Genomic DNA, 20,303 nt, shown 5'->3' with positions numbered 1-20,303 from the left:
GGAAAGCATCAAAGGCAGACTGGCAGAAAGTCGGGTCCTGGTCTGGGGTGGAGCCTGAGGCATATAAAATTGTATCATGTGTAGCCGACATGGCATTAGATGGATGCAAAAGTCACAATTCTATTGAAGTGCTTGTGTAATGTCCAATTTAACATAGTGCTGCACATTTAAGAAAATAGTTTGCCAACAAGGTCCAGGAGACTAGAAATTTAAAATGGGACTCAAATGTGTATACCCCTCTATCTTAAATCTGTTTCTTTTAAATTTGCATCTGCGCCGTTAAAAGGAACGTAGTGGGCAGACATCTATTTGAAATTGTCGTTGTCGAAATGGGTTAGGGCACGTATCTCGTCAACTATAATCAATGGCAAAAGCTATTTCTTTCATGTGGTATCTGCACATCTGCTGAAACAATATCATGAAGTGAGTTTTAAATGAGGTAATATCTAAATGAATAAGCTTTCACAAGAGAACGTAGTACATCAGAATATTCACTCTAACAGATTCAAAAATACTTTGTCCAGTGTCTTTTTGATTACTTCTTGGAAAACTAGTACCTGTGAGGTCCCGAAAGAAGCGGCAGACATCTTAAAGCAAATTAGGCTGATTTTCCACCTTTTTGATTAAACACATCCTCTCCCTGCTCAGTTTATTTCCCTCAGGCGGCTCAGAGTGGAGGACAGAGTGCCACAGATCAAAGTATAAATTGTTTGCAGAATTGTCAATAATGTCGTACACCACTGATTTTTTGCTGTACAGTTTAGCTTTTCAGCAGCTATTTGTAGCTGCACGCTACCTGTAAGCCTTAAGTATATTAGTTCTGGTGGCAAATTTAAGGCCTCTTTTAAAGAGTTGGTTGAGAAGCAGGTCATCACTAATATTATCATAGGAACAGATGTTTGGCCAACAAACAATAAAAGTTTATATTTGTGTTTAATTTTTACATTTCCAACCTGAGTTGTCTCATTAAGAAGAATGTAAGATGTGGAGGTGTTGAGAATTTATTGGGTTGAATTTTGCCTCACAAGCATTGCACAGGAACACGCACACACAAACACACAAACACACATACGCATTTACTTAATACATGTGCTCATGGGCTCCAGAACTTTCAGCCTTTATTGTTGTTATGATGCCTCCTGGAAAAGCTGTTGGTCATTTTCCCCGTTGTCTCAAATATTGACGCCTCGCACGTCGGAGTACAATTATTCATAGCACATATTGTCCTCTTTCAGCAGATGCTATTTGTAAGTGACAACAGAGAAACTAAATTACACAGAGGAAATAGAAAGATATTTCTTTTCTTCTCTCCATCTTCCTCCCCCTCACTTTGGCTCGATTCTCTCCACTGACACATTAAAAGACACGGAGGCATTGGAAATCAATTTCCCTAACAAACACAGGGGGGGAAACGTTGCTTACATTAAGATCATTAATAATGAAATAAACTGCCAGCAGGTCCATTTCTGCACCGTGCTTTCCACATTCTTGTTGGCCTGGGATTAGCCTGCACATTTCTATGTGTCTTGCAGTTGCTAGCAGCGAGGTTAGAGGCGGACATGTGCTCTCAAGGTATTTTCAAGTAGAAAAACAATTTGATGCTGCTCAGCATGTTTTGGTCCCAAAGAGAAAAAGGCACAACAAACATAAGGTGTTAAAGCAAAAAAGATTCTGAATTCTGTGTGAGGGCCTTTTGTGTTGGAGCATTTATAGTTTGAGTTTTCTTTTTCTACTTATCAAAAGAACATCATTGATCAATGGCAAGCTGTTTCATTCAGGTGGTAAATCAAAAATGAGTTTTTTCACCTTTCAAATATACTCCGAACGGCCTTGATGAATAAAATTTTTATTTGACTCATCTAGCGTCAAACTTGAGATCAGTGGAAGCAGTAAGAGCTCATACACACCCTGACACAAATTACCTGCTGTGTTTTTAATTAGATATTTCAGCTACAAGGATTTATTTAATAGCAAAGCCCATATATATAATGGTCCAAAATAAAAAATGACCACCTGAATTCCACATCAGGCTGTTCTGTCGGTGCATGGCTTTACTAGAAAATCTCTTAAAGCTTTAAAAGTGAGCCCTTTTTGATTCCCCTAGAGGCAATCCCAATATCATGATCTGGTATTTCTTGAGCAGATTAAGTGATACAGATAAAAGTATTCTCTTTGACAGACATCACAGAGGAGGAAGTGTAAAAAAAAAAAAAAAACGGAGAAGCCTGCAAGGACTCACCCAAACGTGGCCATTCGTAGCCAGTGGTATTAGGCTGTGGTAATATGAGGATAGGGAGGCAGACTTGTGAAGAAAGTACATTTGAAACACTTCATCCTGCTTTTGTGCTGAAAGGGATTTTGAAACACTATCCCCTCCTTCCTCCCGTTGACGTGCCCTTGAGCCGCCGCGAGTTGCTATTCAGCAGCCGAGCAGAGGATTGTGAATGAAAATGACTTTGTGAATGTTCAGCAGGGCTTTGTTAATGTACCACTCAAATAAAATGTAATCTCCACCTTTCTATGTATTAATTATCAGCTGAATATAGCCTATGTGGTTCTGGGTCAAAGCGGTGTTGACTGATGAGAGCCCTATTCTTCTCACATGTTGTTCTGTCTCTTTCGGTGCAGGGTACAAACTAATTGGAAGTCACTCAGGAGTGAAACTCTGTCGATGGACCAAGGTAACGGAATTTACTCTTCTCAATAAAGCAGTTGACTTTTTGACAAACTGACGGCATGATTCACATCAGTGGTGTTTTTTCTGTTAGTCTATGTTGCGAGGGAGAGGAGGCTGTTACAAGCACACTTTCTATGGTATTGAGTCCCACCGGTGCATGGAGACTACCCCCAGCCTCGCCTGTGCTAACAAGTGTGTCTTCTGCTGGAGGTATGTACCTGAAGAATACAGCCACTGCAAAGTTCAGGGGCCAGTGTTACAAAGATGGTTTTGACTATGGCTTAGATCAAACTAATAGTCAGACTTCAGATAGACATCAAATTTCATCTGTTGCGCAAAGCTGTCTGGCTCTTGACTATCTTAGTAAGACAAATTTGCTATGAATTCTGGGTTAATTAAAGACTTTTTGCAAACTAAAAAAACATGGCGACTGAGCAAATGTGTCAAATCGATCAGCTCCCTTCACTCCAGCAGAAAATGTTTGCCTTCTGGAAGAATTCAACACTTACAAGGACAATTTACTGGGAAAGCAAGGACTGTAACAGAAACTTCCAGCAGCATAAATTCTAATCGCAGTACAGACCGGCCTAATACTACAGACCAGTCGAAAATGTCTTTGTGAAACAGGCTCCAGAAAACACGTCTGTTGTTGGCTGTTTTTGGTCCCTCATCTTCCTCTCCGTCAGGTTGCCGGTCGTGAAGAGACCTTCAGAGAACGTGAATGTGATAGTAATAAGTCTGTGCTGACCCAAACACATTTTGGTATTTATTGGTAACCATATGGCTATTTATTTATTTATTTTAACACTTACAATAATGTGAAGTGTACTGCTGTCACATTACGTAAAACTTTAAATAATTGTTAAAGATTATGTTTTTTAAGAGTATAACATAGGGCTACTTGAACCATAGTGGAATCTATCACAAGTAGGCAGGGTACTCAGAGTTTTAATAGAGAAAACGAACTTGTTTAACATCATTAGTCAAAACTACTGTCTTTGTCTTTGAGCGGTGATCTGGCTGTGGCAAACAAGTTAAAAATGTACATGCAGAAGACTAATGGGCAGCATAACTGCGAGGCCTAAAGGTGGAAACTGATTCATCACGACGTTGGTGGGAGATTCCATCTGAAAAGGGGACTGTGTTGAGCACCGAAAGGTCGCTGTCAGAATGTGCTGCGGTGAACTGCTACCCTGTCGCCACAGATATGCCAGTCTCCTCTACGGGCAGCTATGTGGGATGACAGGAAGTAAGCAATTTCAGGGTACAGAGTAAAGGGTATTGTTGCCGCTGCCCTCACCATCCACCTCTCTGTAGCAACAGGTGGAATTAGTTTTGATGTGCAGGGCCGGCATGTTTGATGTCAGTGTGTGCATATGCATGCGACAGACTGTCTGACATTTGTGATGCCTCAGGATTTGTTGTTGCACCTATCACTTAGAGATATTGCATCACACTCAGTCGTAAGGTGTTATTGACACCCAAAGGAGGTGCAGTTTATTACAGTGGGATTTATTCTTTCACTTTATATGTTTTTATTGTGTGAGAATACGCATGGCCCTCATAACTCACTTTCAGTTTATGAATAAACTTCTTCGGTCTTGACATTTTTCACCTTGTTAGGATTTTCCTCTGAATGTAGTGTCTTTATCTGTTTATCTGTGTGCCCCACTAATAGACATCACACGAACCCTGTGGGCACAGAGTGGCGCTGGAAGATGGATTCCGCTGAGAAGATCCTGCAGGATGCCATGGAGAAGCACCAGAACATGATTCGGCAGTTCAGAGGTTGGTCCTTTAGCAGGTCACGCATGCAGACATGAGTGTTCTCTCGTGGTCCATCTCTGCGTATAACTTTGTTTCTCCATCTGGTCTATCTGGCTATTTGTTGATCTATCCCTCAGCTACACTGTTTCTGCAATCCTTCTCGTAGAAATAAACATGGACACAATATCACACACCACACAAAGTCTTCATCATGCACACTTTGCCCCCTTACTGTCTTCAATTTACTGCTCATGACCTCTCGTAACCCTTTGTGGAACGAAGCAGAGTGAAGATCAAAATGCTGATGTTTTGTCTGCTGTTTCGTCACATCCTTGCTATACTAGCCCATCAATCACTTCTCAACACACACACACACACACACAATTTAATTCCCCCAACTGGCACCTCCACTGTGTCTTATTTGTCACAATGTTACTTTATTTATTTTCTCAAAACTTTTCAAGATTTGAGCTGTAACCTCACGTCGGGTTCTGTAGAGTTAAATTGGAATTACAGTACGTAATGGTTTGTAATTGAAGAATTAGCTCTGTACCCTCATTTATGGGCTCCTTTTATACTACTTATACTAATACTGTTGGCATTTGGGACTTATTTTCACTGGCTGCTACCAGCATTGGCTGAGGATGGCTGGTTGGACGCCCAAAGCTCAGTCAAAACAGAATTTAGTGATGATCCTGTGAGTATTCCCTAAGCAGGTTTTCTTTGAGAGGTTTTGAGAAATGTTGTCAAAACATGGCTGTGACACATTTATCAGACATTTATTAAAGCAAACAAGTGCTGATTAGAAAATTGTTTGTATTCCAGAGGGATTTAACGGTTTTAAACAAGATCTTCATTGCAACTAATGTTCATTATTCTTACAGATTAATCTATCAGATTTGTCAATTAAACAATTAATCATTTAATCTATAAAATGTCAAAAAAATATTAGAAATGCCCAGCACAATTTCCTGAATCCTGAGGTGATGGCTTCTCATTGATTGTTTTGTATGTCCAACAGTCAAAAAGCCAAAAACATTCAATTTACAATGAAATCAAATAGAAAAGCAACAAGCAAACAGCAAATCCTCACAATCGAGAAGCCGTAACATGCACTCACAAACATCATGAATTGATTTCTCTTTCTCAGCGGTGTTGTATTTTGAGCTTCTTTCACTTGAGTGCAGCAATAAGCTCTTGTCCCAGTCCAAACTACATCCTGGTCATTATGGCACGTTGGTCATGTCATGCTACAAAGACACTTGGTTTCTGTGACATGACTGTGGCTGTTGAGACTTGATATATAGTTTAGTATGCAGACCCCTGTCAGCACAGCCACACAAACACACACACCCAAAGATTGGGAGAAGACTTTGGGATTTATAGTCTATTCCACGAACTGTGGCCTATTTTCATATTTTCACATATAATACACCCCCTTATACAGTATGTTACGGTACATTAACAACTCCAGCCAAGGTATTCTCAAGGCCTGGCCTGATCCTGCAACCTTCCAGTCAGAAGGCTGCCTCTCTAACCTCAAAGCCACTGCTGATCCCATTATAAAACAGAGAAGCAATTGTACTCAGCAAATGATATAGATGCCAAATGCTAAAAGCTTTTGAGACATATCTTCTTCAAAGAGCTGCTTTTATAGCTAATATCTTTCTCAGAGCAGTCATTCATGAGGTATTACAATGCATGTCATCATAGAAAATGTAATTTCCTGATGTCATTATAATGGAACAATAGGGCACATATGCTTATGTTGACAGTAAGCTGCTTCTTTGTTCACTTAGAGTTAAAAAAAAAACAAACATTTGTCTCACGAGAGATTAGTTACGACATTTTGTGCAGAAAATAAAGAAAAGTAAGTAAAGCTTTGCAATTCTAATTAGAAACATACTAGAGCAAAGCACAGGCCTATATTGTCATTATCATCCATACTTTTCTTTCCAGCTGCACTATAAAATCACATTAGGCAGCCTTCAACTCCATTTACCATTGACAGTGATACCTTTTATAATGTCTAGCACAATGAACTATCCAGACATTGCCTCTGAAAAAACAGAGTGTGATTAAACAGGTTGGTTTCTGCTCTGACCACCTGATGATCTACTGCCTAAAATGTCTCAAAAACTAGCAGTTTTAAACATAATGCAGCACTTTAGAATGAAAAGTCACCCTTTTAAATGTGAAAATAAATGTAGTTTACTTGCCCTGCCAGCTGTCACTTACGTTTTGTGTGTCAGGCCCCTCTCCTTGTAAAGACTTTAGCGTGATCTTGATGACTGAAACTAGGAATAAACATCTGAATCCAGCCCACAGCCCGTAATCATTTTGGACTCTAGATGCATCGAGAATTCAGTGGAGTTTTGTGTTAAATTATAATCTTGTTTGTGTTGATTTAAATGGTATTCTCCTTAATGTGATTTAATTCTTGTTGACACAAGATGTTGTGGCGGGATATAACACTGTTATGGATCATTTTAACATTGAACCAATAGAACAATGTTTAAAGAGAGAATCACTGTTTTCCAGGAAGTTAAAGTGTCCGTTTCATTGGGTCTTCTTTAAGATCTGGTGAAACTGCGTAAATGTGGTTTCAGGTGCACCTTTTATAAAAACTCTGTGGTGGTTGGTTTTGAGTTTTTGGCTGGTAGTTGTTTGATTAGTTTGTCCATTTGATCATGCATTTTACATTCATCAGTACTTCGGATATAACACAGTACATGCTCTTTGTTTAGCACTTAGCTGTAACTGTCCTGCATGAGTGTGTGCTCTAGGCAGTATGGTAAAATTCACTTGAGCCTACTTTCACTGTGCAGTGCATTTGCATATCAGGAAGACGCTTGGTGATGTTCCAACTTTTGCAGCTAAGTCAAAGCATGAATTAAATATTTTTATTAATATTTTATTCTCTTAGTTACAATAACTCAGCACTTTTAATTTTTAAAATGACTCATCCCAGACGTGCATACTCTACTTCTACACTGCACCCCTCCCTCCAAGCACCTATGTCCTTGTTTAATTTTACCAAGTGAATGCATTGAGTTGACACCAAACAATGCCATTGGGAAGTGTTCAGTGTGTTTCCTAAATCACACATCATAAGCAAATTAAACAGGGAGAAGAAGAAGTCTACCAGAGGACAATGACTTAAACCATCTTAAATAGTTATCTTCACCTGAATCAATTCTGTGGCTTCTTATTCAGTAGCCATCATTACACAACTTGTAAAAAAGCCCAACGTCCTCGCTGAAAGACTAATTTCTTTTATCGGCGTGATCCACTTCAGAAAGAGAGCCCCCCCCAACTGCCCTCCAAAGGACCTCAAGGGAGGGAATTACTGTATGTGAGAATGTAATGGAATTTCACATTACTAATACATACTACACACTTGTCTTAACACATATGCACCATCCTCCGCAGCTGGTTATGAACAGAGTTAAGTGGGATTTCTCCTGGGGGACAGTTTGTTGTCTGATGTCTTTGCAGCTGTTGCGAGATGTCCTTTATGTAATTTGTCCTTGAAAGGTAGCACAGTAACAGTTGATTTCTGTGGATCAACCGCAGAAAATGTTGCAAACTTATCAATAATTCATAGAGGGTTTTACGAAGCATATGAAGGCAGCAGTCCAGAGTTTTATGTAATTAAGATTCACTGCATGTGCTCTTAAATTAAATGGCATCTGCTGTAGCTACAGTAATACCGCATTAAATCCCCATGACAGTCTATGAAACGTTTTTTCCCCAAGCTTTCACTATTTGTTTATTCCAAATTCTTGCCATGTCATACTTTATACTGCCAGCAGAAAGCAAGCTTATATAATGCAGCTGCATCTATGTTACTTTACTTGACACCGCCTCCCCACCCCCTTCCAAATCTCAAAAGTAGACTTGATTCTGCACAGATTCTGTACATCTACATATTCAAAGAAGGTGGTTGTGTTCATTAATCTAATTTTGCTTGTCTTATGTTTCTAATTTATGTAAACTTGTATGTAAATTTGGTGGCCTATGGTCGTGATCTTTTTCTCGATTGGACAATCATAATTTCCTTTGGTGTCGCTGTAACTAATGGAAACTGAGATGTGATTTCTCACTCTTAAAAAAATTACACTGGGTCAGAAAATCAATCTAATTTACAGCAACATTTGATGCCTATGGCTGAGGTCAATTAAACTTTATAACATTCATCCCTCATACGGACTTACATACTAACTTATGCTGAGCATATTTTTACAGCACCCTGTAGTCAGTCTGAACATTGGGAGAGTCCAAGACCACCCAGTGGAGGGAAAAAGAGAGGGGGAGTGGAAGAGAGATGGACTGGGCTCCAGGCCTGACTCTCAAAGCTCAAACTTTTACTGTCTCTGGTCTCCTCTCCTCTTTTTTCATGAGCACCACACATCTTGTGCCTATTTGGTTTTATCGAATTACCCAGTTTGACCTCACTTCAAAGCCTGACCTCGTGCTTTTATTTCCCAGAGATTTTTTTTACTTTGTAGTGCTTCGATTTACGCTTCCATGTGAGGCCCCTCATTTTATTGTTTGGAGACACTGATTAAGTCAAAGGTGGAATCCACTTCAAAACCTCTCTCCCTCCAGGTGTCCCTGGAGTGAAGCCTGAGCGGTACGAGGAGGGCTTGGCAGTCAAGCACTGTGCTCTCTCCCTGGTGGGTGAGCCAATTATGTACCCCGAAATCAACACCTTCATCCGCCTCCTCCACTCCCACCACATCTCCAGTTTCCTGGTCACCAATGCACAGTTCCCACAGGAAATCAGGTAGGGGCAAAACGGACACACACGCCTTGTTTGTGTGGATGTTACTTTTTATTTCTTACTCAAAATATCCATTCCAGCCAATCTGTTTTGGCTTAGAATGTTTCTGTAGTATATTTTTATCCCATGCCTTTGCAAGCTGTTTCCTTAGAAGTGTGGGAGGATGAATTGGAAAGTAGGGAGCATGAGTGTGTCTTAGCAGCTAGATTGTTCCCTTGCAGGAAGGATCAAAGGTTCAGTCTCCACAATTATGAGTGCTGTGTGTCCTTTAACAAGGAGGGAGGCTTTAATGGAGTTTGTTGTGCTCAAAACATTAAAAAAAACTCTGCAATACATTGTCAAATTAAACTTTCAGTGCTTTGAGCAGCACAAACACAAACTTAATTTACCTTCAGTTTTACTAGGGTGGCATCAGAAGTTTCAGAGGCAGACATGTCGAAACCTTTGCACATTCAACTGAAACTTTCTGCTTGACCGGATGCTGCTAAGAATAAGTTAGATGTGTTTCTGTAATTTGGGTGAACTTCCACTTGCTGCTGGCTCAACAGAAACTCTGACTGTGCTGAAGTGATTGGGAAATATTCTTTCAAAAACTAAAGCCACAAGAAGTTAGGGTCGCAATAGGTAACCTGAAGGTGAGGCCACAGATGCTACTCCCACCTTTTCTGCTGCCTCTGAGTTTAACAGTGCCCAGAATGACTTCTCTGAAATGCTGCAGTTCAGGTCTCCAAGTTTTGCATCTGTATCTTTGGCAGAGGAGTTCACCACAGTCACAGAGAGGCACACACCTTATGCACCTACAGTAACTGTATGAAAAATTCATAAAAGACAATACCACCTCAGAGGGCTTTATGTGAAACAGATTAGACACACACACACACACACACACACACACACACACACACACACCTTTCTGTGCTTTGTGCTTTAGATGCAGGAGGGTTTTTGAGCATCAATATGAAAAGTTTTGTGTCTGAGGTCAATTCAGTGTGTTTCCTCCACAGGGTGTTATTATTCTCAGCATTATGGCTTCTACCGAGCACTCTGTCAGCACAGCACTGTAGCTGTATTTGTATACCTCTCTGACAACCCTTTGTGTAAAAAAAAATCCATCTTTTTCCATCACATGTTCAGTTTACAGTGTGAAGTGTAAGAAGAACTTGCCAAAAGTGTTTTCAGGGCAACATTGCCATACACGGAAAAAAACAGGATTAGACAGGCAGCATGTTACAGCAGAACTATATTGTATTATTAATGATGTTTGCTGTCTCGCTGTGACTTTGCCAATTGTGTGTAGAATAATTCTAGTAACTTGTTTATTTTTCAACAAATCAATAGACTGAAATTGATGTGCTTTCATTTTGCAACCCAGATGTTGGTTTTCAACATCCGGGTTGCAGTTGCAAAGCATATCTTCTCTAGTAGCCACTTTAGCAGGGCTTCCTTTATATTCTACAAATTAAATTTGCTCGGTATAGAGAGAATTTGAACTGTTTGGGAGGAATTGTAGTTTCAGAATCTTGAGCTTAACTTGATTTGAGCATACAAGAGGAATTGTGGAACTACATTTGAGCCAGCATAAGAGATTCTCACGCTTATAATAATCAAAGTTGCTTGACAGTATACAGTTTCTCACCAACCTAGACTGTAGAAGCTGTATGTCCCTTGACCTGTTTGAAATAAACATTTATTCTTCATGTCCAGATGTTTACTCTGGTTGCTGTCACTCTACATGCCCTTTGACCTCCAATCTAGAGAAGCCACTCTGTCCAGAAGCCTTGCAGGTTGTCATCAAGACATACACCGACATAGCCGATATGTCAGCTAACCTGCCTGTCACAAGCTGACTTATCATATACTCATCGAGCAGGTTGAAGGCAAGGACGGCAGCAATCAGCCATTTCTTTTCCTGTCTGCCAGAGCCACCTGGTTGGAGATGAGCTGTTGCAGTTTATTGAGCCTCTCTTCCAGTGCTGCTTTGAGAAGGGAAGACTGGTTCACCAGAAGTAGAAAGAGCTGTTCTTCCTTTCTGTCTCTGTTTCTGCTCATTTGGCCAATTGGTTATTTTTGCATCTTTACATAATTGCCTCTCTTGCACTGCAAATATTTTTATATCCCATCTAAAGACACATGAAAGGGTAGTGCTCTTCTTGTTTCAGTCGTGTGAATCTTTTACACTTTTCTGGTTCTGTTTACTACTCTGGTACGTCCTCTGCTCTCACAGATTATGCCAGAGTGCAGCTACACGCAAATAAGTTAATGTCTTTTCTAATTTAATATTGATGAGAAGCACTCCTAGTTTTTCGCAGCTCTCTCCTTCTCCACCCCCTCGTTTTGCCTTCACTACAAAGAGTGTTGCATGTATCTTATCGAATCAAGGTGGGAAAAGAAAGGTATACTGAGTGGAGCTGAGCGACAGATCTATATTCAGCCCAAACGTTTTCTGTCTTGTCTCAGACTGAAGGAGTACAACTACCTGCTTCAGAGAGCTGACAGAGATACGCTCATGTTTTCTTAAGAGTATGAAAAGATTTGATGACATTGAGGGAGACTGAGACTCAAACAGTCTTGAATTTGAAATGTATTTTGTTTTCCTTTTATTCACATTGTTTCCCAATGTTCCCAAGGTTTTGTCCTACCTTTTTTATCAGACTCTTTCTCTCAAACTGGATCATTCTTATCCTCCTTTCTCCTCCCTAATTTCTGTTATTGTCATTATTTCCAGGAGCCTGGTGCCAGTTACCCAGTTGTATGTTAGTGTGGACGCCAGCACCAAAGACAGTCTGAAGAAGATTGACCGGCCACTTTTCAAGGACTTCTGGCCCCGCTTCCTGGACAGCCTCAGGGCCCTGGGAGAGAAGGTAAGCTGCCCACTGTGCTGCTTTGATTTCTAGCCAGGTGAGCTTGTGAACAAGAGTTTGAACTGTATGTTACTGTTAAGTAAGGTGCTGCTCAAAAAGAATATGCTTACTCAAATTTACCTGTATAAATAAGGTCAAATGATTGCTGTACAGTTGCAAAAGACTAAAGCTGTGCATTTATACCTGGACCATGCAGAGTGAGTGTCTGTATGATTTCTTTGTTTGTGGTTGGCTTCACAATCATAACTACCTGTTTTATCAACAGGATTTTATAATAACATGGGACTTGGCTAAAAAAAAAAAAAAAGCTTTGTTCTGCACCTTTGTACTGATTAATCGTTGGAAATATATTGGTCATGCATTTCTCAGTTTGATGTGTCCAAATTCTCAGGCCCCATCAAACCCCCCAGAGTCCCAGTTCACTTTAAAATGTTCCATTAAAACATGCAGCATTTGTTGCACTCTGTTCTTGTGTAAGCAATACAGAAGTATCTGCTGTTGTACCACCAGACTATACAGAGCAGCTTCTTTCGTTTGTATGTGTATTTCCCTATTATTACTATCATCTCACTGTTTGTGACTGTGCCTTTATAATACATTGATATTCAGGTTTCAAAAAATGAAAATTGGTCCAGTAAAAATGTCTGATCACATGATTACAGTCAGTGAAATGTAAATTTAAACAAGATTTTAAAATGTCATTGTCTTTATATTGATATGAGGTCAAGCAGATAAATAAATAGGAACAGCTCTGCAGACAGGGAAGCTTCTGACAGCACATCTGTTTCATGGCACGCATGAGACGAGACGAGACGAGGCATCCTGGGAGTTTTCTTGCAAATTGAAGGTGGTGCAGGAATGCCAATCCTCCCCATTTTCTGTGTCATTCACTTTACTTCAAACTGAGAGGAATGCTTATGCTGCACATTTTGACACCCACATTCATATTCTACTGCAGTGCGGATTGTTTATCTTGCTATATCATGAGGAGAGATGTGAAGCCTGCCAAGGTGTACACATATAGGTATCCTACATTAACTCCAAATCAAGTTCCCATTCATTATGGAATAGATAATTGCAGCCCAAATAGGAATCTTGTTATGGTAATTTCCTTGATGTTTATAGAAGGCTCGGGATGCTCGGGCTTTGTCTTCGTTGATAAGTAGACGAGGGATGCTGCTCACCACCAGTATGAGGATCTTATTGAAGTGCTGTTCAGACTTAAGTCAAATCTAGGGATGCAGAGAATACAATCCACTTTTAAACGTTTCTGTCTCATCCTGCCTTGAAAATGTCCTGAAGCTCCACATCAACTCAACAAAACACAAGTACATTTCTTTGGAAAATTGTGAATAGAAATACGCTGATTTTTAACAAAATCAAATCTCTTATCTCCAACCCACAATCGGACTGTTGGAAGTGGCAGATCCTTACCTCCTATGCAGACTCATCTTGTTTTTGTTTTGAGTGAATCAGAGCAGCTGATGCAAACTGTAGCCTGATTGAGTCCTCTCAGGAACCACAGATTGAGATGTCCTGATTTACGAGACTCCTCTGCAATGGCAGCAAGATGCCAATAAATGACGGGGAGCACTTCAAACCTTTAACACTCAAGTGGGCTTTTTATTGATTCTTTAAACTTTTAACGGTTTGGCTTTACAGAGTTGATAATGCCACTGCCACCACCGTAAGAATGAAAACATCCAGGGGTTTACATTTCTATTAAGTGCGTGATCTGTGTCCACAGATAACCCAGCAGCAGCTTAAAAAAGTGCATCCAATAACCTTGCACCCCTTTTCATCATTCATGAGCAGAGGGAAAGTCCATTATCACAGCCTGCATTAAGCCACTAAACCCCTTGTGTAAATTGATTCTCTCTGTTAGTGTGTTTCCCAAAAAGCCAAAGTGAGGAGGAAAAAAATGGCGCTTGGGTGCACCGGCAAAACGACCTTGAGAAAGATGTGGGCTGTGAAGTCTCTCAGAGGGAGCCTCTATTACACCTATCTGTAATGGGCCAGCTTCCCCTTTAATGCTTTAGCAAACAATGGACAAATTCATTACCACTCAGCTTGAGGTGTTTGTGACTGCACGGCTCGAGGCAAACCACTGACAATGGATCACTGCACTCTGATTGCATCTACAGCCCCATTTTCACCACATGCCAACAAGCAAATATCAATGTGAGGTAACAGCAGGGGTGGGTAAAATAGCAGGAACATCTTAGAATTCAATGAATCAATAGCCATTGTGAAGATGTTTCTGTCAGCACAGGCTAGACTATAATTACTGTAGTGGCATTTTTAAACACAAAATAAATGCGGAGCAAACACCTTCATAGTGTTTGGCATTATTTGAACTTGGTCAAGTTCTCTATCTGACCATTTATGAAAAACCTACATTCAAACAGCCTGTAGACATCAAACTTATCTAATGTAGGACGCTGGTAACTATGGGTGTGTTAGTATCACTGGTTTTCCCACTCAGTGACAAAAGGTTAATCGAGTTTACAGCAGATGGGTGACAACAAAGTCCTGCTGGACCAGAGACTGCTGGCACACTCACTGCACCCCTCACACCCCCTGGAATGTCATCATTTTGAATACTGCATTATAGTCTAACAGACAGAGCAGCCATCAATCTAAAGCATTACTTTTGAACTCTGTGTCAAACAAATAATTATAAGGTTTTCTTGCTCAGCATTCTCATGTGCATATCATGTTAGACATAATGCACAGAGCTCAATCATAGACTATATGAAAGCATTATGCAGTTTCTTTTGTCTGGAATCGATTTCTGGCAGGAAAATGTCTGTATCTTTTAAGTATGCTGATTTGAAGAGTGATTATTTGAATAGCAGTTTAGACCTTTAGATCCTTCAGAGGGTCAGCAGCTCATTGTGACAGCCAGCAGTTGTGATGGGTTTTCATGGTGTGGTATGATTGTTGAATGGAGATAAATCGGAAGCAGTCATGATCATTTATGGGCATGTCCGTGGTAGGACATGCTTTGACCCTTGGCATGGAGAAAATGAAATGGAGAGCACTGGATGTGTATAGTGCATAATTTATAAAAGTTTTGAATATTCTATCTTAAAGTTAACATTTGCATAACAAACCCTTGAGCCAATAAAGTTTCATAACCAAAAGTTTTGTATTCACACTTGAAAACCCAACATCAAACCAGGGACATTTGTGGATTCAAGCATATATGGTTACTTAGCGTTACTTAGCGAAATTAATGTGATTATATTTGCCCCAGAGGGTGCATGTGTACTTGTGTGTTTGCACAGAACTATATGGTTTGTCTGTGTGCAACTTCCCAGTTTCCAAAAATAAACTCTCTCTTTCTGCCCCCCCCCTCGTCTCCCTGTCTCAGCTCCATATTCCTAAGTCTCCTTTTCATGGTGGGCTTTATCTCCATCCTTCCTGAGCGCTTATCCCTCTCTGTTCTCCATTTGACTGCTCTCCTCCTCTCCTCCACCTGGCCTCCCTGACAGAGCGCTGGGGGATTGATAGAGTTGTGCCTCAGTGTCGGATTTGGAATAGAGGCAGCTTGAAATACCTCACCTCCGTGCTTCCACTGGCCAATTATCCCCTTCCCCACTGGGCTGAAAGAACCTAGTGTTATAGATAACCTTCCAGTGAGAGAGGGAGGAAACGAGGGAAAGAGTGCTCTATCTTCTCCCATTGTCATTTACTTGTTTCTTTGTATTATACATTTCTCGTGTCCTCTGTCCTCACCATTACTCTTCTTTCATCTCTTCTCCTTGTCTTTCTTCCTCTCCATCACATTCTCAATAATCCTCTTTCTCCTGCTATACAGAAACAACAATAGCCTGAATCTACACCATTGAACTGTGAGCCGGGCTTTTTTCAGTACTTTTATTTACTCAGGGAAAGTTAACTGAACACATGAGAGTGATGTCCAGGTTTTCTTGGCCTTGACCTTGATCCAAAGCTGTATATATTAAGTATCTACCAATACATAGTCCAGTCTAAACTGTCTTTGTTTATTGTTTATTATTTCCTTAATGAAGCAGCTGTACATTGCACAAAAGCACATTGAGAAATAATGTTTGGGTCAGTGTGGACCTATTGTTGCAGCAAGGATAAAATAATATGCATAGCCTCTGTTCAGCCTCAGAATGAGCAAAATGCAGTTCAAATGCAATTTTGAACAATAGAAACAGCTTTGGCGTGGTGCACATGCAAATTTTATGCTCACATAGCTTGCTTATACATCCTTACATGAAGGTGCTGGCTGCTCTTTATTTGTTTTGTGCTATCCACGGTTCCCTCCTTGTACATCTTTAGACAGCCAGTGTACCTGGAGTAAACACAGTATTGGAAATGTCATTGGAGAAGGTGTTACATAGTAGATACTGTTCCATGAAAAAAGGCCTGGATTGGCCCTGATCTTCATCCCTCAGATCGGCTTGGGTAATCCTTAACATATGCAGTTCTGTTGCAACGCCGCAGCATTAGTAAACATGCAAACCTTCCCCCTAACCGCTCTGTTATAATTCAGACGGAAAGTAGGTGGTTGACAAGACATCTGTGAGCTGCTGTGTTGCCTGTGGAGGACAGATGTTGGTGACAACATACTGCCATGATCATTGATTCAAAATAAAAGACAAGAGGATACGTGCAGAACTTTGAGTTTGAAATTGAAATAAATCATCAGCATAGCAGTGATGGCGATAATGAGCAAAAACTAGTGATTTTATACTAATGTGTACGAGGATAAATTCACCTTTTTCATTTCCAAACAAAACTACAGTGTGAGCTTCAATCGACCGTGTTAAAAGTTTTTCTTTTTTTTCTTTTTTCTCTTTGTTGAGTTGTTGTTACAGTTGATATGATGATTTGACCCTCTCATCCAAAAGCAAACACCAAGCTTATGGCAGCACTCACTGTTTTACCACCTCCTCTAATTCTGGTTTATAACAGCGCATGATGAAACTGTGTGAGTTCCGTTATAAAGATGAGGCTTTTTCAAAAAACAAATCTATACAAATGTGTTGTTGCCTCAGAATCTGTTGAGCAATACCAAGCTGTTGATGATATGTGAACAATTTGATTGATATTTGAGTGAACTGTTGAATATGGTTGTTTAAGAAGAGGAATAAAGAGAAAGTAGACCTATAATACATTACCCTCTACCCTTTCTATCAATCCCCACCCCTGTTTGTCCATCCAGAGACAGAGGACGGTGTACAGACTGACGCTGGTGAAGTCCTGGAATGTGGAGGAGATGCAGGCCTATTCGGAGCTCATTGCTTTGGGCCAGCCGGACTTCATAGAGGTCAAGGTAGGGTTCAGCAGCAACTGTGTATGTGTCTGCTTGTATTCTCTTTCCCCTCTCAGTTATTGTCTTATTTATCAGTAATTATCACAGTGTAATAATTCTTCAGGTTTAGCTTTTCTTTGTTTCTCAATCAGTGTCACATTATTTTTCTGTACTGTGCTTTTGATGGGTGTCTGGAGTAAACCCACCTAATAGCAAAGCCTGTCACATTTGCCTCTCATTAATGGGTTTCCTAAAAACAATGAGCCAGCAGCACTGGCCACCAGGCCGGATCTTACAGCAATAATTATTTTAAGAGAAAATCTTGGCACATGATCTCTCCTACCACACTCACATCATCTGCAATTCCTTAAGTCTACCGAGTTATGACATTATGTAAGGGCAGTAATGTCTCAGAAGAAGAAGAGGTCTTCAACAAACAAGTAGACTTAAGTGGCAATTTAATGGGAAACATTACTATTGAATTAGTTTAGCCCCAGACCTGCCTAAATATTTCAAATGAAAGCGAATCCTCACCATCTTCCTGTCTCGTCTTTCTGGCACCAATTTATACATCAAGGGAAAAGACTGGAAAGAAAACCTAATATTCAAATTCAAAGATAAAGTTTCTGCAAGTTATGTATCATTTCCAATGTTTTGTTTTGTCTAAAAGGCAAAAGGCTATAATGAAACCTATTGAACATCGTGAGAGGCAAAAATACGTTTTTTGTTTTTTTTCGTTATTTGAAGCTTTTAATATTTAAGAACGTCGGGGTCCTTTTGTGCGCAAGTGAATTTATGAATCACTGACTTGTCAGTAAGTGACTCAGCTGGTCTATGAGTGTGACTAAGTTTCTGTGTGCCATTGTTGGTGAGAGATTTAGTTTGTGAGTTTGCCATTGAGCTAGTTGGATTGTCAGGGACAGAACTAACTTGATGACTTAGTTGCTTTTACAGCTGCCAAATATGTTAAAACCTGTATATTTAGCTTTGCTGCAGAAGGGTCATTGTGGTGTTGGATAAACAGTTTGTTGCTCTCAGATGACAATGTACTGACATCTTAACAACATCCACAGTTGTGCCAAACACTAACACTGCTGTTATGCGAACACCCTGTGAGACTTATGTAGCTTTCTCCACATAGCTGTCACTAGGTAAGTGTCATAATTCACTGGAATGGTGGGCTGTGTACCACATCGACCTTATCCCGGCCGTTTGCTGGACATGGCATTAATAGAATGGGAAGGGGACCTGGTGGCACTCTGAGTTATGGTTGTCATAGTGGCAAACTCGCCTCTGAGTCTGTGTTCATTATTCAGTGAATCACATCAAGGTATAATCCCAGTAATAATGACAGGGGCAGTAGTAACAGCTGCAGCATCAGTAGTAGATCCAGCCCTCTTTCTCACTGTCTGGAAGAGGCAGAACCATCTTCACCATCTTCAAGAACACTTAATTCACTTAGATGTTTTTAGGCTGAGCCTCCTTTTACTTATTTAATTCTAAAAGTCTCTGATTATTTTGGCCTGGGGAGTGTGTTGCACCTCTCCTTCCTTCCTTCAAGTTTTTGGAGCACACTCGACACATGAAAATAGGGAATCAAGTGCAAAACAGAACACATCTATGGAAGCACCTGCATAGCAAAAGCCCTTCTCTCAGCGAGTAATCTACATTTCAACACATTTTAAAGACTTTTACTTCCCTGTTTACTGCTTTGGACCTGTCACCCTACTGTGGCCCTCTCTTTTGTATCATGTTATATTCATGTCTATTTTCACCTCACTCACCTTGTGTGGTGACGTCATATCTGAAAATAATGCATAATGTTTGCTTCTCTGCCTGGTGTGACTGCTGCGTTATGATTCATTGTTTCTATCTATTCCATGTCACAGCTCTCATCATGCTGTAGTATGATTATTCATTTGTTTGTGGCTGTGAGCATTAAAGCACACGTAACTCTTTGTTCAGGGTGCTGTTCTTTATTATTGCATATAGCACACTTCTAAAGTTTAGTTTACTAAGAACTTTTGTTCCTCGCAGTAAAAACTGTACTTGAATTTGCTGTCTGATGCAGTTTACCCTCTGTTCCTTCTAAACAGTGCCTACACTCTATAAAAATTAGGCCAGCACAATTAATTGTCTCCACCTCAGATAGCAGAGATAAGAGAGAGCTCTGACCTTTGAAGTCAACTTAAGTTGAGATTCAGTTTTATTCTATTTTCATTCCACGGCAGGGGTGCGTGCTAATTGGTTTGAACAGGTGATGTGCTCATTTGTTAGGCCTCATCCTGCCTCAACCCCCCCGCACCCACACGCACACACCTTGTGTGTCCCATTACATGCTTCCCTCATCCTAAACGTCCTGCCAGCTGCCAGTAAGGCAAAAGAACGAGTGAAGGGCTTCCACAGACAAAGTTAGCATTCATGAAGCACCTCTTCCCACATGGGATTACCTCCCCACATCCTCTCATTCATAATCCAGAGCGCATCTCATTCCTGCACTACCTGGTAACAGAGCTCCATCACTGGCCAGTTTCCACTGCTCCCAGCTATTGCATTACTTTCTTTTCCAGGCTAGGTGTACTGAGCCGAATGGTCTTATTCGGCAGCCTGCTCACATTTACACAGAATCACACCTGGGAGCCGCCGAGTACAAGCAGTCTTATCTGTCGGCCAGCAGCAGATAAGAGCATTTGGGGGTTAAGTGCCCTTCTCAAGGACATCTTAACAGTGGGTAAAGAGGGAGAGCAGTCGAGTCCAAATGATACATTAGTGTGGCCTATGTTATCAACCAACATTATCTTATCTCAAGTCACTGACAAATTAAAAAACAACATCAAGATGGAAGACAATCTTCATTTGGTATTTGGATAATTGTGGTGGAGAGCACTGTCCAACACATCTGTTCCTGCTGTTGTCAGTCTC

At 40.5% G+C, this 20,303-nt stretch overlaps 1 protein-coding gene across 1 annotated transcript in view; it reads left to right on the top strand.

Annotated features, from left to right (window-relative positions):
* Nucleotides 1-20,303, top strand: part of tyw1 (tRNA-yW synthesizing protein 1 homolog (S. cerevisiae)) — a 49,645-nt gene that overhangs the window by 13,319 nt on the left and 16,023 nt on the right. Inside the window, exons 9-14 of the mRNA XM_070906224.1 lie at nt 2,629-2,681; nt 2,769-2,887; nt 4,356-4,465; nt 9,056-9,233; nt 11,956-12,091; nt 17,292-17,402. Coding sequence (XP_070762325.1) covers nt 2,629-2,681; nt 2,769-2,887; nt 4,356-4,465; nt 9,056-9,233; nt 11,956-12,091; nt 17,292-17,402 — 707 coding nt within the window. The remainder of the gene's footprint in view (nt 1-2,628; nt 2,682-2,768; nt 2,888-4,355; nt 4,466-9,055; nt 9,234-11,955; nt 12,092-17,291; nt 17,403-20,303) is intronic.

The sequence above is a fragment of the Enoplosus armatus genome, chromosome 5 (assembly GCF_043641665.1).
Source record: "Enoplosus armatus isolate fEnoArm2 chromosome 5, fEnoArm2.hap1, whole genome shotgun sequence".
Taxonomy (NCBI): domain Eukaryota; kingdom Metazoa; phylum Chordata; class Actinopteri; order Centrarchiformes; family Enoplosidae; genus Enoplosus; species Enoplosus armatus.
The sequence above is the reverse complement of the archived record's forward strand: the minus strand, read 5'-3'. Positions and strand labels throughout refer to the sequence as shown.